The sequence below is a fragment of the Vicia villosa genome, linkage group LG4, assembly GCF_029867415.1.
Source record: "Vicia villosa cultivar HV-30 ecotype Madison, WI linkage group LG4, Vvil1.0, whole genome shotgun sequence".
Lineage (NCBI taxonomy): Eukaryota > Viridiplantae > Streptophyta > Magnoliopsida > Fabales > Fabaceae > Vicia > Vicia villosa.
In genome coordinates, this window is record NC_081183.1 from 153,859,763 (window position 1) to 153,881,872 (window position 22,110).

General features: G+C 33.3%; 3 protein-coding genes across 7 annotated transcripts; 1 reads left to right on the forward strand and 2 right to left on the reverse strand.

Moving 5' to 3' along the window:
- Nucleotides 1-24: 24 nt before the first annotated feature.
- On the reverse strand, nucleotides 25-10,694 carry LOC131595565 (folylpolyglutamate synthase). Of its 4 annotated transcripts, none has more exons than XM_058867935.1 (17): nucleotides 10,558-10,693; nucleotides 10,022-10,164; nucleotides 9,657-9,856; nucleotides 9,236-9,301; nucleotides 8,813-8,922; nucleotides 7,832-7,892; nucleotides 6,785-6,868; nucleotides 5,963-6,019; nucleotides 5,726-5,786; nucleotides 5,480-5,526; nucleotides 5,227-5,304; nucleotides 4,839-4,997; nucleotides 3,404-3,727; nucleotides 3,047-3,125; nucleotides 2,296-2,451; nucleotides 1,769-1,968; nucleotides 26-1,322 (listed from the first exon to the last, which is right to left on the reverse strand). In XM_058867935.1, the coding sequence occupies exons 1-17, from the start codon at nucleotides 10,635-10,637 to the stop codon at nucleotides 1,263-1,265; spliced, it is 1,965 nt and encodes a 654-aa protein (XP_058723918.1). In that variant the 5' UTR covers nucleotides 10,638-10,693; the 3' UTR covers nucleotides 26-1,262. The 4 variants fall into 4 exon arrangements, with proteins under 4 accessions (XP_058723919.1, XP_058723918.1, XP_058723917.1 ...); XM_058867934.1 differs by having other exon boundaries at nucleotides 27-1,322; nucleotides 3,404-3,718; nucleotides 10,022-10,194; nucleotides 10,558-10,694; XM_058867933.1 differs by having other exon boundaries at nucleotides 32-1,322; nucleotides 10,022-10,194; nucleotides 10,558-10,694.
- A 5,668-nt stretch (nucleotides 10,695-16,362) lies between these two features.
- On the forward strand, nucleotides 16,363-19,132 carry LOC131595566 (protein GAMETE EXPRESSED 1-like). The gene is made up of 7 exons (XM_058867937.1): nucleotides 16,363-16,516; nucleotides 16,627-17,118; nucleotides 17,204-17,791; nucleotides 17,872-17,998; nucleotides 18,096-18,282; nucleotides 18,377-18,524; nucleotides 18,613-19,132. The coding sequence occupies exons 2-7, from the start codon at nucleotides 16,643-16,645 to the stop codon at nucleotides 18,878-18,880; spliced, it is 1,794 nt and encodes a 597-aa protein (XP_058723920.1). The 5' UTR covers nucleotides 16,363-16,516; nucleotides 16,627-16,642; the 3' UTR covers nucleotides 18,881-19,132.
- Nucleotides 19,075-21,539, reverse strand: LOC131595567 (peptide chain release factor PrfB3, chloroplastic-like). Of its 2 annotated transcripts, none has more exons than XM_058867938.1 (6): nucleotides 21,223-21,539; nucleotides 20,778-20,995; nucleotides 20,493-20,693; nucleotides 19,981-20,193; nucleotides 19,558-19,735; nucleotides 19,075-19,454 (listed from the first exon to the last, which is right to left on the reverse strand). In XM_058867938.1, exons 1-6 carry the CDS (start codon nucleotides 21,410-21,412, stop codon nucleotides 19,177-19,179), a joined length of 1,278 nt encoding a protein of 425 aa, XP_058723921.1. In that variant the 5' UTR covers nucleotides 21,413-21,539; the 3' UTR covers nucleotides 19,075-19,176. The 2 variants fall into 2 exon arrangements, with proteins under 2 accessions (XP_058723921.1, XP_058723922.1); XM_058867939.1 differs by having other exon boundaries at nucleotides 21,194-21,365.
- Between the last annotated feature and the right edge of the window lie 571 nt (nucleotides 21,540-22,110).

Below are 22,110 nucleotides of genomic sequence, written 5' to 3' on the forward strand. Positions count from 1 at the left end.
GCCTGTTGAGCGGTGGATCGGGTGGATTTAGATGTCACCATTGTTGATGAATCTGAAGATCTGTTGTAAATAAGGTTAAATTCGAGGAGGAAGATCAACAAACGAGGATCTAAAGTTTTGAGGAAAGAGATTCAAATTTCCAGGTCGAAGGAGATCTGATCAAGGAGATCGAGAAATGGAGATCTAAAACTCTGATAGGAGATTTGGATTTCTAGGTCGAAGGAGGTCTAATTGAGGAGATCAAGAAATAGAGATTTGAACGTGAAGATTTGCGGGAATCAGATTTTGATTCCCACAGACGGCGCCATTGTTTAGTTAGTGGAACCATAATTCATCGACGAACGAAGAAGCAGGGCTTGTTACGATGGACATATGCTTTTGGTGTAGTGGAGAGGGGTTGACCTACAAGGTTAACACTCCAACACTCAAGTCAATCTGAGAGTGAAAAGTGATGTGAGAATGAGAATAGATTTGAATACCTAAGAAATAATGCATCTTTCCTCTTAAATAGGAGACGCAGTTTAACAACAAAAAACGTGGAGTGAGGCGTAGATCACAATCAACCATCAGATTAATCTAGACGACCATCAAAGATTTAATAGACGGAATTGTCTGCTTCCAAGAAAGAAAGGATATACTTGTTCTGCAACCTTTATTGCCTGCATCATATCATTGGGCCTTTCATCTTAGGTTTCGTCTTGGGCCTTATGAACGAGTCCTAACACATTTTAAATTTACTTTCTATAAGATTGGTTTATTACTTATTAATTATAAAAACAATTTTAAATACTTACAAAGAAATAAATAATGCAATTACAAATTTGAAAGAGGTCTATAAAAAATCTCAAATGAATCATATACGTGGGTATACTAGAAAAAATAATATATGCATGCATCACATTGCATAGTGATAGAAATATTAAAAAGTGCAAGTACAACTCAAATGATAGTTGTACAGTGTGAATTTTGCGACTCCATCAACAACAACAAAACTAGGAAGGACCATTATAGGCTTATGGCATTGTTGTCCTACCAGAGTACCTCCGTGGACTATCATATACTGTACCGAACTTTCTTAAGTTTAACAATGCCCGTCGAGTTGGCAAAATTTAACTGATCAAGTTCAAACAGAAAGAAATATTTGCACTCCCTTCAGAAGTCTCACATGAAATCAGCGTCTCATCTCTGAAGCGATTAAAATAATGGCAACTTTTGCTGCAATAGAAGTTTCCAATGCCAATACAGGCCGACTTCGATTTGAATCATCTTTTTAAGAGCTTTAGTACATCTCCGACCAAATGCAGAGATCCAGTGACAAGAACCTGAAACCATTAGCAAGAAATGGCTGTCAGCATACATTTCTCTACACTACATCCCACTAATGTTCATGCCTGGAAAATACGACTCAGGAGAAAACATCATTCTTCTCTATCTAGAAAAGGAGTTTTGACCACTAGTACCAAAATAATACACTCGCAGGGTTTCAACACAATTGCGAATGGCAAAAACAAGAAGAGGAAAGAGAAAGAACTGACAGATCGAAACCAAAAAGAATTACCAACTTCAATGAACATGATGGTAGAAGTACAGATTTACATACCAACTATAACCCTTGCAAAACGGTAGAGAGAAAAGGTGAAGCAGAATATAATTGTTGCTTGATTAATGGTTTTTACTTTTTACTAGGATGCACTCGGTTGGCACCGTGTAATTATCCATCCATCAACAAAGTCAACTTAAGAATAAAATGCTGGTCCATGTTACTCACCTGAAGTCTTGTTGCTGGGTGTTCTTTGACGCAGTCCCTCAACCATTTTATTGTCAATGGCAATGAAGGAATTACTGCACTGCTTGGAGAATAGTTATGGGAAGGACATCCCTTTGAAGCATTACCATAAAGAAATTCATTAGGTGGTAACATCAGCTTGCTCTCTATCTTGAAATCCTTTTCAAGCAAAGTGGTCATTTCTGCAAATAAACAACATAAGGCCCAGGTCAGAGGAAAACCAAGTTCTGTGACTACTATTCAGTTGTTTATAGTAGCATCTTCGGATGAAATTAAGGACTTCTGCTGTGGGATTTCAAAATAGTTTAATCAGACATTCATCTTTACCCAAAGCCGAAAGATTAATGACAGCAGTGGTGGTAATTGAATTTTATCAAACCTTTTGGTTAAATTTACAAGATCCTATATTTTACACTTTTTCTACATGAAAGGAAATATGACCAAGACAATCTTAATGCGAGGACTCTAGAGTAACAAAGTTTGGCACAAGCTGAAAACATAGAGTTTACCCTTCCCATGCACAATCTTCTCCCATATTCTTTGTAGATTAAATTGCCATGATAGGTCTATCCCACTGAGATCATAAGGAATAAATGATGCACCAGAAGTAACCTTGGTATACTTTGACATACTCGGAACAAAAAGTGCTCTTGAGAAATGAATACCTAAGCAACACTTCAATACATTAGTACAATGCTACATATAGGTACGAATAGTTATGAGTTATAAAGTAAGAAAGTATGTAAAACGGCTTGGACCTCATTCCTTGTTTTATTATTATTTCTGTAATTTGAACCAGAACCAACACAGAAAAAATAATACAGCAAAAACTTACCAATGGTAAGGAAAATGTGTATTATTTCTGAAATGGGTTAATAACACTAGAACGATATCCATACTGTCACAGAGCTAAGCTCAGCTATTGCTCTCTATCCATAACAATATAGCTGTTTTCCAAAAGATACCCCACTAACAAGCATTCAGCCTGTCAACCTCTCAATTCAACAACCATCTTCCCTTTTCTTTCTCTCACTGTCAGTATCAGCTCACTATTCCCAACTAATCCCTCTATTTTACCTATGTGAAGAGGGTCAACTCAAGTCACTAATATATGCTATCGCATCTATTCTTATATTCAATCCCTAAAATATTATATATTATAATGTAAACAAACCAAGGAAAAGCCAAGTCTTAATGAAAATATATTTTTCTGATGGAAAATAAAAATAAAAATGTACATATGATTTCAAGTAGGAATACCTGACGAAGCACATCCATTAACTAGCCGTGGAAGCAAAATGTTAGGATTTCTCACATCTAAGCAATTGAATAGAAGAATCTACAATTAATCAATGCTGAACATCAGGATGCAATTGATAGTCAATCAGATGATCAAATAAAAATCATATGGTACTCTGAATCAAGAAATTTCAACAATGACTAAAAAATAGTTAAGAGATGGGAATTTGCATTGATATTGTTGGTTGTGAGGGACAACCTTAGTATTTTTACTTAAAAATGGGGAAATACTGAACGAATAATATACTATGTTATGCCAATAGTTAAGCTTAAAGAAAAGATACCACAAATACAATAAACTGTTTTAGTAACACCTACCTGCCTAGAAGAATTCTCAAAATGCCCTAAGTCCTTGCTTTCATGTAGAAAGTGACCGTTTTCTGATGGTTCCTCACTAGTAGACAAATGTGATGGATTTTTATATCCCTTTACGGCATTGGAGAACCACTTTGCACAAGCATCCATGCTCTCTGGACTATGAGCTCCATCCAAATAAAATATCAACTCTCCACAATTTTCAGACGTGATTTCAGAGCAGTCAGAATATAGAGAAGAGTCACAAACTATTTGAGCCCTCCCAGAAAAATGGGCACTTGAAAGGCCTTTAATAAATTCATCTGGCAAATTAGAATCCTGAAAATCCTAATATACAGGGAAAAACTAAGGTTAAAGTGGTAGAGATAATGAAAAAAGAGTAAAATCAACACAGCTTCGATATTAGAGCATCAAACAATGAAAGAAGGGCGGGTGGGATATTCTTTAAGTGAAGGAGAAATATTATGTGCAAACACAATTGAAGTTAAAAAAAAAATACTCGCTATCCATCCAAAAGTATTAAAATTTGATTAAAAATTCCCATGTCTGGAAAATAAACTAAGTATACCAACAAGGGGTCCCCTAAAAAATTTCTCATACATAACAAAAAGTGAAGCATTTCTAACTTAAAGGTGAAAGACAGTATATGAATCGCAACTTTAGCAAAAGTTGAACCACTTCTAACTTAGAGGTGAAAGTTTGAGATCATATCATACCACAAGTTACACCATTTGAATATCTTGGGTCAATAGTATAAAACAACTGAGAAATAGGAGATATAAAAAAAAAGTTGGGCAATTGAAATGGAGGAGAGGACCTTTGGTGTCATATGTGATACAAAGGTACCGCTCAATTTAAAGGGAAACTTTTATCGTACAAGATCGGTTATATTGTATGGGACAAAGTGTTGGGCGGTAAAGAACCAACGCGAAAAATTAAATAAGAGTAGCAAAGATGAAGATGTTTCGTTGGATGTGTGTGACAAGACTAAACAAGATAGGATTAAAAATGACAACATTAGAGAGAGAGAGTTGGGGTAAGGTAATACTTATTATTGAAAAGACAGGGGAAAGGAAACTCAGCTTAGGTGTTTAGGACATGTAAAGAAAAGACCTATAGATTATGTAGTAAGGAGAGTAGATCAGATGAAGGGTAGTCAAATCACTAGAGGTAAAGAACTAAAAAAAAAACTATTCTACATAATAATGAGTTGTATAAAGATAGGGTATATGTTAGAACATTATGGGGTCGTTTGATCCAGATAGCCGACCCCACTTAGTGAGATAAGGCTCGGTGGTTGTTATATAACACATAATTGCTGATATTTTAATTATTTCCAATGTATTTTGATTTTAATGATCTACGACCTTCAACAATAAAGCTTTGCATAATATTCACATATATGCATGCATGAGCCAAGAGCAGAATTTTAACTGACATTTTGACACACTTTTTCCCAATTTCCTGTTCTCTGAAGCCAGCATCTAGAAAGTGAGACTGCAAGAGCAGCATTATCGAATTGGTGATCACCAGATAACCGAAGCTTTAATCCCTTCATTTGTTTACAATCTAAAGGCTCAGTAACTTCAAGTGGAACCTGCAGCCATCGAAAATAAGCAGCAAACAATTATTGGCATTAGCAATAAAGAGGATTATTTGCTCATATGAGGTTGCATGAGCATGCATATAACAGTGTTCTTGAAATAAAAGAAAACTGCATTTTTTAATTAGAAAATTGCAACAATAAGAGACAAGAGACAATCTCAAAATGCTATTACTTTTTCTGAATGCAATTTACAATAGCTAGGATTGAGTACAAAAATTACCATGAGTTCTTTGGCCCTCTCAAGGATAACATCCATTGCTTCAGGAGGTTGGGGTACTGTGAAGGCAGGAACTTTAGGCTTCAGGAACATGGAAGACATCAAATCTTCAGAAGATAGGAAAGAAAATGGAGGCGGGGAGAAGGGGCTTTCAATTAGATAAATTGGAAACATAAGTACTACACCAAGAAAAATATTTTTGGATAGAAATCAATGTGCAAGAGCATGTTTGGTTGCTTTAGTAGAATTTTCTTACCTTAAAAATTCCTGCCTTGTGTGAAGCTATCTGTCCGAGAGTATCTCCTGCAGAGTTTTAATCATCTTAATTTTTTCATATTGTGGTCAATTCACTGTTATTGAAAATATTCTACAAAGTTTGAAGTATATAATGAGTTTCCTTAGATGATAGACTATATCATTGGCAAAGCAGATATTAATCTCTTTCTGAGAAAATCAAATGCAAAACAGAAAAAAAGGCACAGAAAGAATGAGACATACACACCTAAAATCTCAGTATGATCCATTCCCAATGAAGTAATGCCGCACACAATTGGTTCTTTAATCTGTACGTTCATAATCAGTTTCAAATTAATATACTGTTTACTTAAGGAGTAAAAGAAAATTTATTAATTTCCATAAACTAATTAATCTATTAGTTCAGCAAATATATTAAGCAAAAACTTTTAACAGCAAAAGTCAAAAAGAAGTAAATCTCTGATACCATATGTCAAAAGCATACCACATTGGTTGAGTCATCTGTTCCTCCAAGACCAACTTCTATAATGGCAGCATCAACCTGTGAATGGGAGCGAGTTTAATAAAATATTGGTTGTGAGGGGGAAAAAGAAGAACAATAGTTTGTCAAATGTAAGCAGATAATCAAATGTTAATAAAAACACATAAACAGCAAGTAAAACTAAAAAGTGAAATAAGTTGTATGAACTAGTAGCACATTATACTTAACTAAAAGGAGCAGCATATCAAAAGTAAAGGTTGAGCAAGGATTCCTGAATCAAAACATAGTAATTCATTCAGATGCAGACATATAAGAACACCAAAAAAAATTTAATATAATCCATGAAGTTTAAAAAATGAGCAGTATTTATTCTTAAGAGTATTCGAGAAAGAAGAAAAAAAATTACATTCTTAAAAGAGTATGTAAGGTAACAACTAGTAATAATACAAGATAACTTGTTTTTGGATATAACATTTATTATAGAAGGAAACTGTTCTCCAGAGTTCCGAAAAGCACATTGCAGACAGATAAAGGTAAACATTACTAGCAATGACATACAATTTTTTTCAAATCTAGAGAGCATGGAAAACTGTTTGGGTTGGTGCCGCAACATTTAAAGCCACAATAATCTTGCCCCTCCAAAATAAATACAGGTAAGAGAATGTTATAAATATCATTGGCAGATAGACAATGAGAATTGAACCAAGTTATGACAAGATCGTCATATTGAATCTTCCACAATGGCTACTGCTTACAGCGATATGTAGCATTTTATGCAAAGACAACACAGTAGAAACTCAGTGATAAACTGAAATACAAGCATACCTGTTCAGATGTAAATATTTTGAAAGACAGTATAGTAAGAAACTGAAACAGTGGGGGCATTGGAAGCTGCTCTGTTGCTTTTTCCTGTAAAATTAAGCTTTGGGAATTGAGAATCTGTCACGGGAATATGTCAATGCGAAATGGATAATATATTTACACATTATATTTTCTTATAAACGGTTTATAATGTCAATATGAAAAGAAATCATCTGACTTGAAAACTACAGTACAGAAGTTATGATTTCCAATCAACATTTATGGGCAATAAAAGAAAGAAATTTACTTGAAAAAAATCATATTGCCTAGGAAGCTTGATAAGAGTTGATATGTTATCTTTTCAATCACAGAGTTTCCTCCCTTTTGATCTTCAAGATTAAATGTGCTGAGGGGTATTTAGAAGATTCAAAGGAAATAATAGAGCAGGTATCTGATAATTCCCTGTCTATGGTACTAAGTTGTACAATAGCAAGGAAGGGAATGGCAGCAGTTGAATAGAAACAGTTGTTAGAAATGAGTGAGGGATGTATGAAAAGCAGTAAAGAAACTGATTTGGGTAGTGTGAAAAGGATCAAAAGGAGAAGAGAGGTGAAAAATCACGAGTGAGATTTGGGAAGGGAGGAAACAAGCTCCTTAAAAGTGTCCCGATATTTTCTTTTCTGTTTTCTTGAATCTTTCTCTATGTTTTTGCATAAGTCACTATTTTTGAGACAGCAACTTCTCAAAATCAGCCACTTGAATCTTTCTCTATGTTTTTGCATAAGTCGCTATTTTTGAGACAGCTACTTCTCAAAATCAGCCACAGAGAAGAGAAATTTGATGTTTTCTATCGTTAAAACTGAGTTCTGTTTTCCGTGTTCCTAGAAGTATATTATCAGAAGGCCAAAAGAGAACGGCCACAAATACTCCAACCATAGCAAATTCTTCTATTAAATATCAAGTACAAAACAAAATGATATTGTATTAAGGCAATACTTGGATCCCAAGTTAAGTACATCTATTTAGAAAAGGAAAGTCCAAAAGAATTTCTAGAAAAATGTAAAATAATACCTCCAATTGGTTCCAACAATCCCAGAAACACTCTAAAAACTTATCTTCTGATATGTCAATCCTACAGGAGATATTAACAATTCAGAAGTTAAAGCTATACATTCAACAAAACTAGTGCAAAATGCATGAATTTAAACTAAACAACTAGTTGCTCTGATTGCCATGAAATATAAAGTTGGCAGTTGGCACCACTCATTTTTTATATAAGCATCCCTTATTTGCAAATCTATATTCCACAATCTATCCCTCCTTTTCAAAAGGAAAAACTCGTTTGATTTTACAATTAGGTGAAGGATTTATTAAAAAGATAATGTAAAGTTTTACAAGCCAGGACTGCTCATACGGACTAGCCCTCCAAGGCTCCAACTCTTTTTGGACCAAAAGGTATTCTATTCCTCATAAAATTTTGTAAACATTCATAAATGCAAATATATTACTAAATGTGTGTTTGTGTGGAATTTTGTTGAAGACTTGAACCTTATATTACATGAATTTTGAGTAATTTTTTATTTTATTTTTCAGTAATCGTGTTAATTAATAATAATTCCTAAATATATCAAATAGAGGCCACCCGTACCAGTTATCTTAGCTTTGGGGTCGGCCACTTCACTTCGCTATCAGGGATTGACGACATAGAATTTACTACGAAGCAGTGTAGGTCAATGCAATTCTTTTTTACAATGTATTATTATTATAAAAATAAGAAAATAAGCATAGAACCCAATCAAGTGAAGTCTAGATTTATGTTCATTCATCTGAGTTCACTGTTTTGAGTAACAACTTTTGAAATTTCGCTATATATTTTGCAGGATTAACCATATATCTGTGCTATACAAACATGCACTCAGGTAAAGGATGAGAGAGACACATTGCAAGCAAACTATAGAGGCAAGAATAGATTATTGGAATACTCAATTGCTGATGCAGTATCTATACATATGTTAAAATCAACCATACAAGACGATTCATTCAATTACTAACCCATCTATACGAAACCGTTCACGCACATCAATTAGGTGAGGGGATATGAAAACTCCAGTGCGAAAGCCGCATTCCCTTAATATTGCCTCACAGAATATGCATGTTGAACCCTGACAAGTAATCCATTAACTAAAAGGGAAAATGCAAGATAAACATGAATATTAGGATAACCTTTTTATGTCATGTCAGATATTTGACAAAAATACCAGACAACTATAAAATGATAAAATGTCTGCAATGTAGCCTCTTTATTTCAATCATCTTAAGACAAATTAATTAGCAACTTATAACTCAAGAGATAAACAATATTCACAAATAATAGTCCTTTTTTGAATCTTGAAGCAAAAGGCAAAATGATTTTACAACAATTGTGACAAATGACAAAATGATTAATGAAAATATGACGAACTATGAAAAGAGTACCTTTCCCTTTGTGCCTGCCACGTGAATAATTTTGAGTTTATTTATATCTTCTTCCAAGCCCAAGATCTGTATAGAAAACGAGCATTTATTATCTATTATTGAAAGAAATATGATAAAAATCAGATCATTCAAGGAACATTTTCTACTAATAGTGGTACTACTAGAAGGGACTCCCAGAAAAAGAACATGTTTCCCTAATTGGTAAATGCATGTTCTTAGCCTGATGAGTTCCAATCTCACAACCCACTTCTGTTATATTTAATTTTCTTTGGTTCGGCCAGATAGTTTAGGAGAAAATTATATCACACCTTCGAAACTAATTAAGGCAAAATGGTGCCACAACCAATTACAAGTTTATAAATACATTGCATAATCAGTCACCAAGACTTAAAAATTCTGGGAAAATAGTTCGGCATATCACCTTGAGATACATTGACATCCTTTTTAATTTATCAGGAAGGGGTGGCTTCTCACCGCGCCTTTGGCGAGTAATAAGAGATGAAAGTTTCTCCATGGCAGCTTCATAGGATGAAGATGATGGTAAGTTTTGTAGTTGCCCATTAGTGACAGCATTGCTTCCCCTTTCAAAGAGAACTCCAGATGACGTCTTATGTACAAATCCTAAAACATCAATCAAACCACAACAATTTTCAGAAACAAAATTTCAAACTTTTGTAACTTTGCAGTGTCAATCAGTTACAAGTTTCCATAATACAAACAAGAATAAGTGTCCGCAAAAGAAGTGATAAAAATACTTGTAGTGATCTGCTTGGAACACAAGCTTACTTCTTCCCATAACATTATTTATGTTAGTGTATGCAGGAGGCATGACATTATCAAAACTAGTAGTATATGCAGGAAATTGAGTGGATTTGAAATGCGTCGAATTCGTGTGTGAAACTCCAATCATCCCAGTCTTCGGGTACATGCTGAAATTAGTTATCAGAAGCATATCAACCCTACAATGCGCGCGTTATGACAATCATCAGAAAACAATACATGCAGACATTCTGATAGGAAAATTTGAAAACAAAAAACATTGTCACATTCAAATTCACTATACTATTAGGTATTTACACTGTTTTTATAATTTGACAAGTTTTAAAATTTCCACAAATATCCAATCCTATTAGGTATTTTCATTCATTATTCCTAAATCTTACTTTTCGCTTATGCTTACAACTTACAAGTGCCTATAGTTAAGGTTTTTGATCAAATCAATCCTATAGGCTTTGAATGAAAATGAAATTACAAAAATGTTAGGATTTGTTTAGAAATTAAGAGAAAAACATTGAATGGAGGAGAGAGAAAGAGAAACTAACAGTGAGAAAAAGAGAAGGCATGAATCTGAAAAGTTGTTGGTGAATCGATGGCAGGCACTAACGGCAATCCATAGTGACATAGTACATCCATTTCACCCGACAGTTAAAGCGGGTCGGGTTAACTTCTGTTTCAAAACTTTTATTTTGAGAATTTTTAATATTAAAAGGAGGAAAAGATTAGATAATTGAGCATGTCTTTTTTTAGAGAACAAAAAACACATTTTGGCTTCAATTTTATGTAAAAAAAATTGGATATAATTATTTTTTTAATTTTTAAATAATAACAATTTGTATACATAAATATTGTCCATATAAATCAACAACTTACATTTATTTACCTCGTATGAAATATAACTACTTAAATCTTAGCATTATTAAATTCTTTAAAGAGATTTGTTTTCTAATAAAATTCTTCCTAATTCCAAAAATTAGTATATACAATTACTCAATCTGTATTTAAAAATCTCTAATTCTTATTATTATTTTTATTTTTAAAAAATAATAAACTCGTATTAAATTATTCAAAACTAAATAAATATAATATATTAATTAGATTAAATTATATTTAATTTAATTATTTTTCAATCTTCATTTATATAAACAAATCAAAATAAAACAAAATGTGCACTTTGTAAACTAGTTCTACACTGACACTCAATAAAAATATGCATTGAACAAATATTTTAAAAATCAATTATAAAATTAACATAATATAGTGGTTTTTTTTAATATAAAACAATGTTAAAAAATTATTTATTGTATATTTATTAATCTCTACGTTTAAAAAATTATATGTATCTGATAAAAAATTATATATTATTGTTTTTTTTTATAATTTTAGTATAAGCATAGTGTCAAATTAATCAAATTAGTCTAGAGGACAAATCTCAATGTTTTATGGCAATGTATTAAATCAGATTTGATACAATTAAAATCTAATTATATTTGTGAAATACAATAAAGAGAGGACACATTCACTGTATTTGATTGCTTGACTTTATATCTTAGATTTTGTAGAATTAGTGAATGATTTTCCAAATCTCATGGTAGAAATATGCTTAGTAGACCCTCTTAAGTCGGATAATGGGGATGAAGAACACAATTATTCCTATCTTTCCTCCGAATTTGTGGGAGTAGGGAAAGATAGGCTCATCATCCCTTAAAGGAGGAACCATTTTCTACTATTATGCTTGATTGATTCTCTTATGAATATCGTGTCTGTTGGCTAAATGGATCAGATAAAGAATGTGGGATTGGTTTGGGCGATCTAGGTCGCTGTCAAAAGACTCAAAGGACGTTGCCCGCTTGGTTATTCCTTGGCCCATTTGGTTGTTTCTCCCTTGGTCCACTGAGTGCTTCTTTCTAGGCCCAATAAAGTTATCATGGTCCATACTCCCTCAAGCATGAGGTTTGGAAAGGATGAAGTGGTTAACTTAAACAAGCATCAGTCTTAGTGTAGTCTTTGGTAATGAATCTTTCGTGTTAGGGATGAGTCCCCCATGCATCGATTGGTGCAAGTCCCTCAAGTGTTTCTTGGGCGAGTCCCTAAAGCGTTGCTTAGGATGAGTCCCTCGAGCGCCGGTTGGGGTAGCACGTGCATCATTTAATGCTTAGGCACGCTAGTTTTTGTCTCACGAAAGCACGATTACTGTGAATTGGTGATTATATGCATGCAAACATATCTAGTTGTAGATGCTTTCGTTCTCCAACTGCTGGTGCACGCATATGCTAGAGCAATGATAGCCTACATGACCTAAGCAGTTTTCTTTAAAGTAATAGAGCTCCGCCTCATTCTTCTTCACACTATTTCCATATTTTTCTGCTTCTCCCAAGTACGAAAGAGTTTTTTCCTATAATAAAATTATACCAGTCATCACTGTCACGTTTATAAAAAGTTAAAAACATTTAAATAAAGACAAAAACACATTTAAGTTTATATTTTATTAAATTTTTGGCAAAATACTTTTTGGTCCCTTAACTATACCCCAAGGTCCATTCTGTTCCCTTATCTCTAAAAAGTGTCAAAGTGGTCCTTTAATTGTTCAAAAAGGACCACGTTTATCCTTTCCGTCAGCCCCGTTAGTCAAAGTCAATGGAATGGCGTATGTGGCATACATGTGGCAGACACGTGTTTATTTAAGTTGTCATGTGGGTTATTTTAATTGCCATGTGGATTATTTTGTGTGGGGAATAAAATAGAAAAGAGAATTGAAATAGAAACGTCATTGTTAGTTCTCAGAGGAAACCCTAGCGCAGCTGCCATTGACGAATCTCCAAGTTGAAGTTTTTGCGAACGAAGAAGAAGATGACATTCAAGGTGAAAGCGAAGACAATCAACATCATAGGTAAGATTCAGCATCTTTATTAGTAACGTAGTTAGGTCTGAAATTTCTATTTTGTTTTGAATTCCATCTTTCTAAAATCTATGTTCTTTGCGTCTATCTAGGGCATAGTCTGAAATGGGTGAATATCTAAACATTACAATCCACCAGAGTGGTGAATTTTCTAGTGAGGACCTGAGTGTGTACGAAGGAGGTGAGATTGCTAAATTGAGAGTATATGCTGATAAGTGGAGTTATTTTGAGTTGTTAGGTAGTATTAAGGAACTAGGTTATGTAGACATAGACAAGATATATTATAAGGATCCAACTGTTGGGATGAATCTATTAGTAGATGACAAAGGGGCCTTAGAGATTGTTGATTTATATAGGGTCCATCTTAGTGTTGAATTCTTTATTAAACACACATTGTCCCAGCCCGTTTATGTTGATGAGACTAAAGTTGTGTTTGATGAGATTCCACTTAATGAGATAATAGATAAGGCAGAAGTAGAGATTGAGGAGATGATGAAGGAATTTGGCATGTTTATTTATGTCTTAGGATGTCTAATGAGTTTATTTTTGAAGTGAGGAATTTGGAAAACTCTACTGAAAAATTTACAATCAATCTGAAGGAAATGACTTATTCATGCATAAGGTGGGAGCTGACAGGCCTCCCTTGTGTTCATTCACTATCAACAATCAAAAGTAAGAACCAGAATATTGATGATTATATCCCTGAGTGTTACAGGAAATCAAGATATATGCAAGTGTACAAGTCAGTCATTTTTCCAGTCAATGGCTCAAACCTATGGAAGAGAACAGAGTATCCTGATGTTCTGCCACCCAGATTTAGGAAAATGCCAGGAAGGCCAAAAAAAGGAGGAATTTAGTGCAAGGTGAACTAGATGGTACTGATAAAAATATGAGAAGAACTGGATTCATTGTAAAGTGTAGTAGATGCAAGAAACAAGGACACAACAAACTTACTTGCAAGGTACCATCAACTACTGCACAATCATCTCAGGATCCTCATACACAATCATCTCAGGCTCCTACTGCACAAGTATCCTAACCTGCTTCTTCACAAGTATCTCAACCAACTCCCGGACAACCATCTCAGAAGACTACTCCAAAATCATCCAAGAAGCCTACTCCAAAATCAAAGAAGTTGGTAGTTAGAAGGACAAATGCACCTTTTATCCCACCTGGTCCAACAACAAGATTGACTGATGTAAAAACAGCTGTAGGTCCAACAACAAGGAGGACAACACCTACTAAGAGAGCCACACCAAAATGGAAACCTTAGTGTCATTTTTATGTTAAGTATTGTTTTGGATAGTTATGTTATGTTATGTTTTGGACATATAATATTTGGTATTTTGGACCTGTAATATTTGTTGTTTTAGACCTGTAATGTTGGATATATTTAGCAATGTTAATGTCAAGTATTTTGAACCTATAATATTTGTCATTTTTGACCTATAATATATAGTGTTTTGGACCTATAATATGTAGTGTTTTGCACCTTGTAGTTAACTGTTATTGTTGATTATGTTCAAGTGGTATGGATGTGAATGATAGCATTCTCCCTTGATAACAACAAAACTTAATACATACTATTATTAGGTGTAACCAAAATCCTTAATGCATAGCAATCATTTTCCATTGATAACAACAAAACTCAATACAGACTGTTACAACTTAAACATACTAATTCAAAACATTACGATTATTGGCCTATAATAATTATAGCATTCTCTAGATGACCAACACTAAAACAATACAAAACATCGTTTTCCAATTTTTTTTCCAGAATTCATCATCTTCTTCATTTGAATTTGTAACTCCCTTGTCTTTTGTTTCAGTCTATCATTTGTTGCTTTTAAGATACCAACTCCAATTTTGCTGCATCAAGTTCATTTTGAAGCTTCTCCAACATACTATTTTACATCTTCATAAACTGGTCTTTATCATCCACCACATTATCAAAGAACCATTTAAAAAATTCATAGCCTGTTTGGGTTGAACCCTGTGATGTTCAACATTCGCATAAATCAGAACACAAAAATGAGATGAAAACACAATTAAATTTCGTTTTTACCTTGTAATTATGACAACCCCAAAATCCGTGGCAGCTAAAGCCCTTCGAAGCAGAGTTATGTCTCCACAGCGACATACGGGTTTTCATCGCAAATTTCCAGCTAAACCACCACCACTCTTCGTATTTGAGTCATAAGAACATGGCCCTGAGATCGATGATGATGTCTACTTCATTTTACACAAGTAATTTTGAAAACTGAGAAGGTAATGAAAAATAGTAATCCTAGAATTTGGGGGAAACAAAGTTGAAGAAATCTGAACAAAACAATGAAGACAAGGTTGAAGAAGGAGTATATAACATTCTACATCACCTGCCACGTATACAAACCTAACGTCTGTTTGTGCCATTTGGAATGAAAGGACAAACGTGATCCTTTTTGAACAATTAAAGGACCACTTTGACACTTTTTAGAGATAAGGGACCAGAATGGACCTTGGGGTATAGTTAAGGGACCAAAAAAATATTTTACCTAAATTTTTTATTAAGTTTATATCAAACATATAAAATAATAATATTATATTTTCTATCACGTGTATCAAATACATGATAATTTTATATTGTTATTATATAATATATTTATTCTCCTTCTTATCTAAGACATCTAAGACAGATAAAAAAATTATCGAATTGAACTGAAATTAAAATAATTGAACTATTATGTTATGTTACTGGGTATGTGCTACACAAACAATTTTAGAATTGAATCAAATGGTAAATAAACCTTAACAAAATTAAAAATGAACCAAACTAAAATTGAAAATGAATACTTCTAAAAATAAATTTAAAATTTTTTGTTAAAAAAAAATAAAAGAAAAAAAGTATAACTGTCTTGTTGTTTAACAAATGAGTTGATTTAGAAATAATGGTCTTTCAGAAGTGTGGTACAATTTAGAATTTCGAACTAAAATATCAAATCAATAATTTTAATTGTTAAAAGGATAAATTGAAACCGTACAATATGAGTATTATGTTATTAATAAGTTTATGTGAAAAGATACAATAACAAAATATTAATATCATATTTTTTATGGTGTGAGGAAAAAAAAACAATAAAATATTATAATATATCATAGTTCTAATTTTCTTTCTTTTCATGTCTCTATTCTATTATTAGCACCAAATAAACTCTTAGAATAATATGATTGACCTCTCCTATCTCATGTATTTTGAGTAAAAAAAAAAAACTCCTGTATTTAACATTTCCCTTCTTAATATATTTATTTCTTGTATATTATATATTTATGACATAAATGACTTTAATTGATTATCTAAATTCGAAATAAAAAATATTTGATTTACCACTCATGAATGAAGAGAAAAAAAATAAAAGGAAAGTTGCCTACTATGTTAGTTTTGAATTGAATTCCAACCAGTTGTCTCTGTTCTGAAACGAAGTCAGTGTTTGTGAAACGAAGTGAAAATCGAAAAGACACGATGGAACATCCTTTAATACTTTACGTACGCGTCCCTGTTTCTTCTTCTTCTTCCGTAACCATCCTTATTCCTTCTCCACTGCTTCAACTTCTCCGCCTGCAAGGTACGCGTGTCTTCGTTTCTTCACTCTTTCTAGTTTAACCAATTCTCAACATGGTTTCTTAACAATGAAACACTAGCACTGGACACCCATGATACTTGTGTTTGATGCAGGTTTAACTGAAAGTGAATGGATCACGCAGTTCGTCTTCTTGTTCTTATTTTGGTCTCTTTGACATTAAGATGTGAATCATGGGGTTGGTTTTCATCGTCTAAAGAGAAACACTATAGTGAAAGATCTTACGGAAATCAAGCAAGTTTTAGAGGCTCTAGTGCTGAATTCTCAATCGAGGCTTTCAATGACCCTAAGGGAATGCAGCTAATAGAGAATGCTAAGAATAAAATGGTTGGTTCAAATACTTGTTGGCAAAATGCTTATCAACATCTTTTTGCTGGTTGTTCTGAGATTTTGGCTGTTGATGACAAAAGGTCTAGATTAGCTTGGCATCTAAGTGATTGCTTTCAGAGAGACTCTGGTCGGGCTTCGTTTCCTCAATGTGACTCAAAAACATCGATTGCTACGTGCCTGAAGAATTTAGATGAATTTGCTCATAGCGTTTATCTTGAATTCTACCTCGAAACCAACTCCATTTGTTACCAATTACAGTTAAGTGCAATTGTTTTTTTTATAATCATTTGTCTATTCTATAAATGTTTTTGTTTTTTTAAAGTATTTTGTGTGCTTTTACAGGACACATGCATTCAAGCATGAAACTGAGAGACTTGTGACAGAACTGAAAAGTTCTGCTCAGTATGTTGAGGACAAGTTAGAAAGTATTGAAGAGAAATCAGAACATCTAATACAAGGCTCAAAACAGATTTCGGATTCTCTTGAATATGTTAATAATCATGCACAACTAGTGGCTCAAACGGTTAAGAATGTGGAAGGTCATATCGATGTGGTGTTAAGACATTCCGAGAGTGTTTATGAGCAAACTAAAAACATTGCAATATCACAATCACAACTACAAGAAGGACAGGAGCAACTGGGGAGGAATTTAGAAGAAGGGGTAGCATTACTCAAGGAATCTTATAGTAATTTGGGCATAGAAATAGAAAAGTTAAGAGACGAAGCTATTGAAATTGAGAATGAGGTAATCAAAGTTGGAGATGCTATGTCATCGAAGATGAACACTCTGCAAACCAAAGCGGAGGATATTGAGAATATGGCAGGGATTTCTTTAGATAAACAACAACAACTTTTAGATGGACAATCCACAGCACTCCAAGGCCTAAATTCATTGAATGAGGTTCAACTCAAAGCATTAGAGGAAAGCAGGTATGATTGATCAAACTTATAAATTCATATTCATAGATTGTATTTGGCAAAATGTTAACCTTATAATTGATAAAATGTAGAAAAAGCCTACAATATTTTGCTGAATATGGACATAGGCAACAAGAAGAGCTTCTACGGCGGCAGGAACAAATGCAAGGACTTCACAATCGGTTAATGGAGAATTCAAAAAATATATTATATGCTCAGGTTTGTAATTTTTTGTAGACAATTGTTTTGGGTGTTAGTTCCTTATGAACATGTATCCTTAAAGATTTTAAACAGATTCTCCATTTGTGCTATATAGGAATCTTTTGAAGAAAAGCAAGCTACCATGTTTGTTGTTTTGGATAAAATCTTTGCCTTGCAAAATGCCATGTTGCTTGAATCAAGAGTTATTAAAGCTTTCTTCATTTATGCCATTTCAATCTTTGTCATCTATATGTTGACTAGCACAAAGCAAACTTACAATGTTAGGCCATTACTTTACCTTGGTAAGTATACCAGCAAGTGTATTTAATTTTTAAACAGTAACTAATTAATCGAGTATCGACTAAGCATAACATGTTATGAATTGTTTATCTGCAGAGCTTTGTGCTGCTCTCTTTGTGGAAGTATTCATTATTCGTTTAAGTAACGACAATATGGAGCAACAAACATGGATAATAAACAAAGTCCGGTTATTTTTCATGCTATCTGCTGCAGCTCAACTTTTATATGCAATTTGCACATATAAGTAAGTGTACATAAAATAAAAATTTGTTATGTATATGTAGAGTTTATATTTAGTAATTCTGAGAGTTGATTGTTAATTAATCATGCAGGGACTATGAAAGATTGAACCATCAAATGCTCCAAACACTGGTCAACAAGATTAACACCATGCAAAAAATAAAGGAGTCTTCTTGGGACTTGGATATGGATGATGATGTGGATGATTGGTCTCAATGGATAGATACTGATTTACCTGATGATGTGAACTGTGTTGATGATCCTGACTATATAATTCCAGAAGAAGTCGCGGAGAATTCAATGTCAACCTCTATAACTACAAAGAATTACAATCTACGCTTGCGCAATCGTTTGCATTGATTCTTCCCAACACCACAAATAAGCACACTGCTATTTTTGTAGTAATTAGAACTTTGAAGACATCTATGTACAACACTTTATTTTGTTAATTTATTTTGAGATTTTGGATTAGATTATCATGTATATGTAACTTAATTTGATAGTAGTTACACATTCTTGGAGTTTTAACAAAGGAAAGTTTTGAGACCAAAAAGTTGAACCAAAAAAGTGTAAAGACTAAATATATATATCATCCTAAATGATTGGTGGATAAGAACAATTTCTGTAAATCAAGATCAATTCAAAAATGATTACATTTATAGCTCTCTGGTACTAATATGAGCTGCAACAAAAGTTCCAATATTCCCATCCAAAACAGTATTCAAGTCTAACATCTCAACGCCAGTCTTTACATCATGTACTAACTTGTACGGATGCGATACATACCTCCGAGTTTCTTCTTCCCACAGATTCACTATTTTATCCTTCACTATACTATTTATACTATCAACTCCTTGTTCAACTGCTATCACTTCAAGTTTTGCTTTCAATCTATTTAGTGCTTTCATCTTATTTGCAAACCGGCTTCTCTCACCTTCACAGAAAAAATGTAATTCAGTAAAATCCTCTATTTCATAATTCTGATACATGCTCTTGAACATATAATTAAAGAACTAAACAAATAAGAATATGCATACCAGACGATTGGACACATATCCCAGTAGGTACATGCTGAACGCATACGGTACACTCAATTTGTTTTTTCTGTTTTCCATGAGTCGAGGGAGATGAAATAATCAAATCTGCTGAATCAATCTCAAAATCACGAGCATTCTCTAGGAACAACGGAACAACATCTACGGTTGCTGAGCTAGTCTGCAAATTTTGAATTAAGCAGGCAAACTTATTTCACTATATAAAAATAGTTTAAGAGCCAAAAAATGCTTTAAAATATTTAACACGAAAAGATAAAATTCAAATTTAAGAAATTAGAATATTTTTCTTCACAATATCAGTTTTTCAAAGATCAAACTCAGTATGAAAAAGAAAACATTATTCAACAGTTTCAACTAGAAAGGAAAACCAGTTCTACTGATAGGTATGAAAGGAATTGTTTGCACCTCAAACTGAGAAGATTCGTTTGGAGAACCCCTTATCAAATGGTGAACTCCTTTTTCCCCCAAAAGATAGCCATAGGCACATTCGAATTCAAACTCTATAGTTGCTGAATGAATTCCTCCATTCTCGATCTGACATCTGTCAACAATCCTTCCTTCATAACCTAGTCTTTTGGCCCATCCAAAATACATTTGTAGGAGTTGTTCCGCCCAGCGCTTGATTCATACAAAAGTAGGTCAAACACAACAGGATAAATTGCATATATAGTTTAAGAACAATCAAAAACATTTGTTTTCCACTTGCTATAGTCAAGTACATGGATTATAAGATGCCGTGGCTCATGACAACTGCTAAGTTAAAAAAAAAAAACAATTGTAGAATGCATCATTATCAAAGTTGAGCTTTCATAGAGTATAATAAGTAATAACACAAAATCTATCATACACCACCAACATGATTCACAAGTTACACATCAAACCTAATTGTAATTAAGTTCAAAGACTAGGTATGAAACCTTTGAATAGATGCCGGCAGGTCCAGCTTTTATTACCAAACATGCTCCGGCCATATCAAATGGACCCTTAAGAAGCTTGGATATCTCATACTGATCCAGAATGTTGCCCACATCTATAGAAGCATCATATGCTTGTTTATAGAGCCCATAATCAATAGCATTCATATCAGTCAACTGCTTTATCAGCTGTGCTTCCTCTACCTACTTGACATGCAACAAATAATTACATTCTTTTCAAATAATACTGAGATAGTTTAGTTGAAAGAGATGGGAACAGAAAATAACCTTGTATCTCAAGTCCTTTAGAGAATCAACCACTTTGGCACTGTTAGCTAGCTTGACAAGAATGTCATTGGACTTAGTTGGGTCATTCCACAGATCCGAACCACGCACCATTTCTTCCTGCTTAATCCAACTGGCTTCTTCCATTTCCAAAGCTGTTGATGCATACATCTCAGCACGAATAACTGCGTCGTCAATTTTCCTTCTCAGTGAAAATAAACCTGATCATATTTCAATTATACATTATTGAGAAAACAAATAAGTGAGATAAAGCAGTAGGTAATTGGTATCCAAAGGCAAAAGCAAAACACTTTTCACTCCTACTATTACAATTTGGTTGAACCAAAATGAACATAAGAAAACTGGGTTATAAACAAGTGAGAAAACAATAAAGCAAAACCAGAAATATTTGCTCTTACACAAAAAAAGACAGCATTTTGGAACAGACCCACTTGTTTGTAGATATCCTTATTGTTGTTATTGATGGAATGGCAAGCCCTGATTTTGAAAGAACGGAGAACCAAGCCAACATGTAGATTCTTGTTCCTGGCAAGAGAAGAATACCATTTTGAGCCGAAAGAAGAAACAGCGTCATTAGCGGTTCTTGCACAAGCACTTTTAGATATCATAGTTGCCATAACCACAAGGCTTTGGGTCTGACAATCGAAATTTGGCTCCACTTTTTTTGTGTTGGCTTCACCTTATCTTGAAAGGGGAAAATGTGTTAAAGAAGTTGAACGCAAAGAGATAAGTAGACTGCGCCGCAGCCAAGACGGTTCGTACTTCCAATAGATATTTTTTAAATACAAAGATACTAAAGTTTCTTGAAAAAATATAAGCAAAATACCTTTTTAATTTTTATTTTATTTTAGTCTAATTTGATTAGAATGTATTTGAATAGTTTTTTAAAGAAATTATTTTAATTTTATTTAGTTTAATACAATTTAATTTTTGAAAATTAGTAGTATATAGATTCAATGTGATTTTTTATAAGTAAAATAATAATTTGGATATGTATTATTTTAAAAGTTTGCTTTATTGTTTTTATTGTTTGTTTGAGAAGTAAAAAATAAAAATTGTTTTTTTGATAAACAAATATGCACAATATTTTTAGGATTAAAAATATTTTTGTTTTTATCTTTGAAGGTTTTACATGTTATAAAAAAAAAGAAAATGGATGATGCACTGACAGTGTAAAAAAGTTTTACACTGTCAACCAATCACGACCATGAATCAGGACAAGTCAGACTGTAATTTTAAAAAAACTTATATGACATGGCAAAACGATTTGTTTCTATTGGATGACAGTGTAAAACTTTTTTACACGGTCAGTGCA

Excerpts from the sequence above, each read along its gene's own strand:
- LOC131595565 (XM_058867933.1), bottom strand. The coding sequence starts at position 10,637 with ATGTCACTATGGATTGCCGTTAGTGCCTGCCATCGATTCACCAACAAC. Across the intron at positions 6,020-6,784 it reads AAATATTTACATCTGAACAG|GTTGATGCTGCCATTATAGA; the intron begins GTATGCTTGTAT and ends TCCCATTCACAG. Across the intron at positions 3,126-3,403 it reads TTGAGAATTCTTCTAGGCAG|ATTCTTCTATTCAATTGCTT; the intron begins GTAGGTGTTACT and ends GATTAATTGTAG.
- LOC131595566 (XM_058867937.1), top strand. The coding sequence starts at position 16,643 with ATGGATCACGCAGTTCGTCTTCTTGTTCTTATTTTGGTCTCTTTGACA. Across the intron at positions 17,792-17,871 it reads AAAGCATTAGAGGAAAGCAG|AAAAAGCCTACAATATTTTG; the intron begins GTATGATTGATC and ends GATAAAATGTAG. Across the intron at positions 18,525-18,612 it reads TATGCAATTTGCACATATAA|GGACTATGAAAGATTGAACC; the intron begins GTAAGTGTACAT and ends TTAATCATGCAG.
- LOC131595567 (XM_058867938.1), bottom strand. The coding sequence starts at position 21,412 with ATGGCAACTATGATATCTAAAAGTGCTTGTGCAAGAACCGCTAATGAC. Across the intron at positions 20,694-20,777 it reads TAAAGGACTTGAGATACAAG|GTAGAGGAAGCACAGCTGAT; the intron begins GTTATTTTCTGT and ends CATGTCAAGTAG. Across the intron at positions 19,736-19,980 it reads ACGAATCTTCTCAGTTTGAG|ACTAGCTCAGCAACCGTAGA; the intron begins GTGCAAACAATT and ends CAAAATTTGCAG.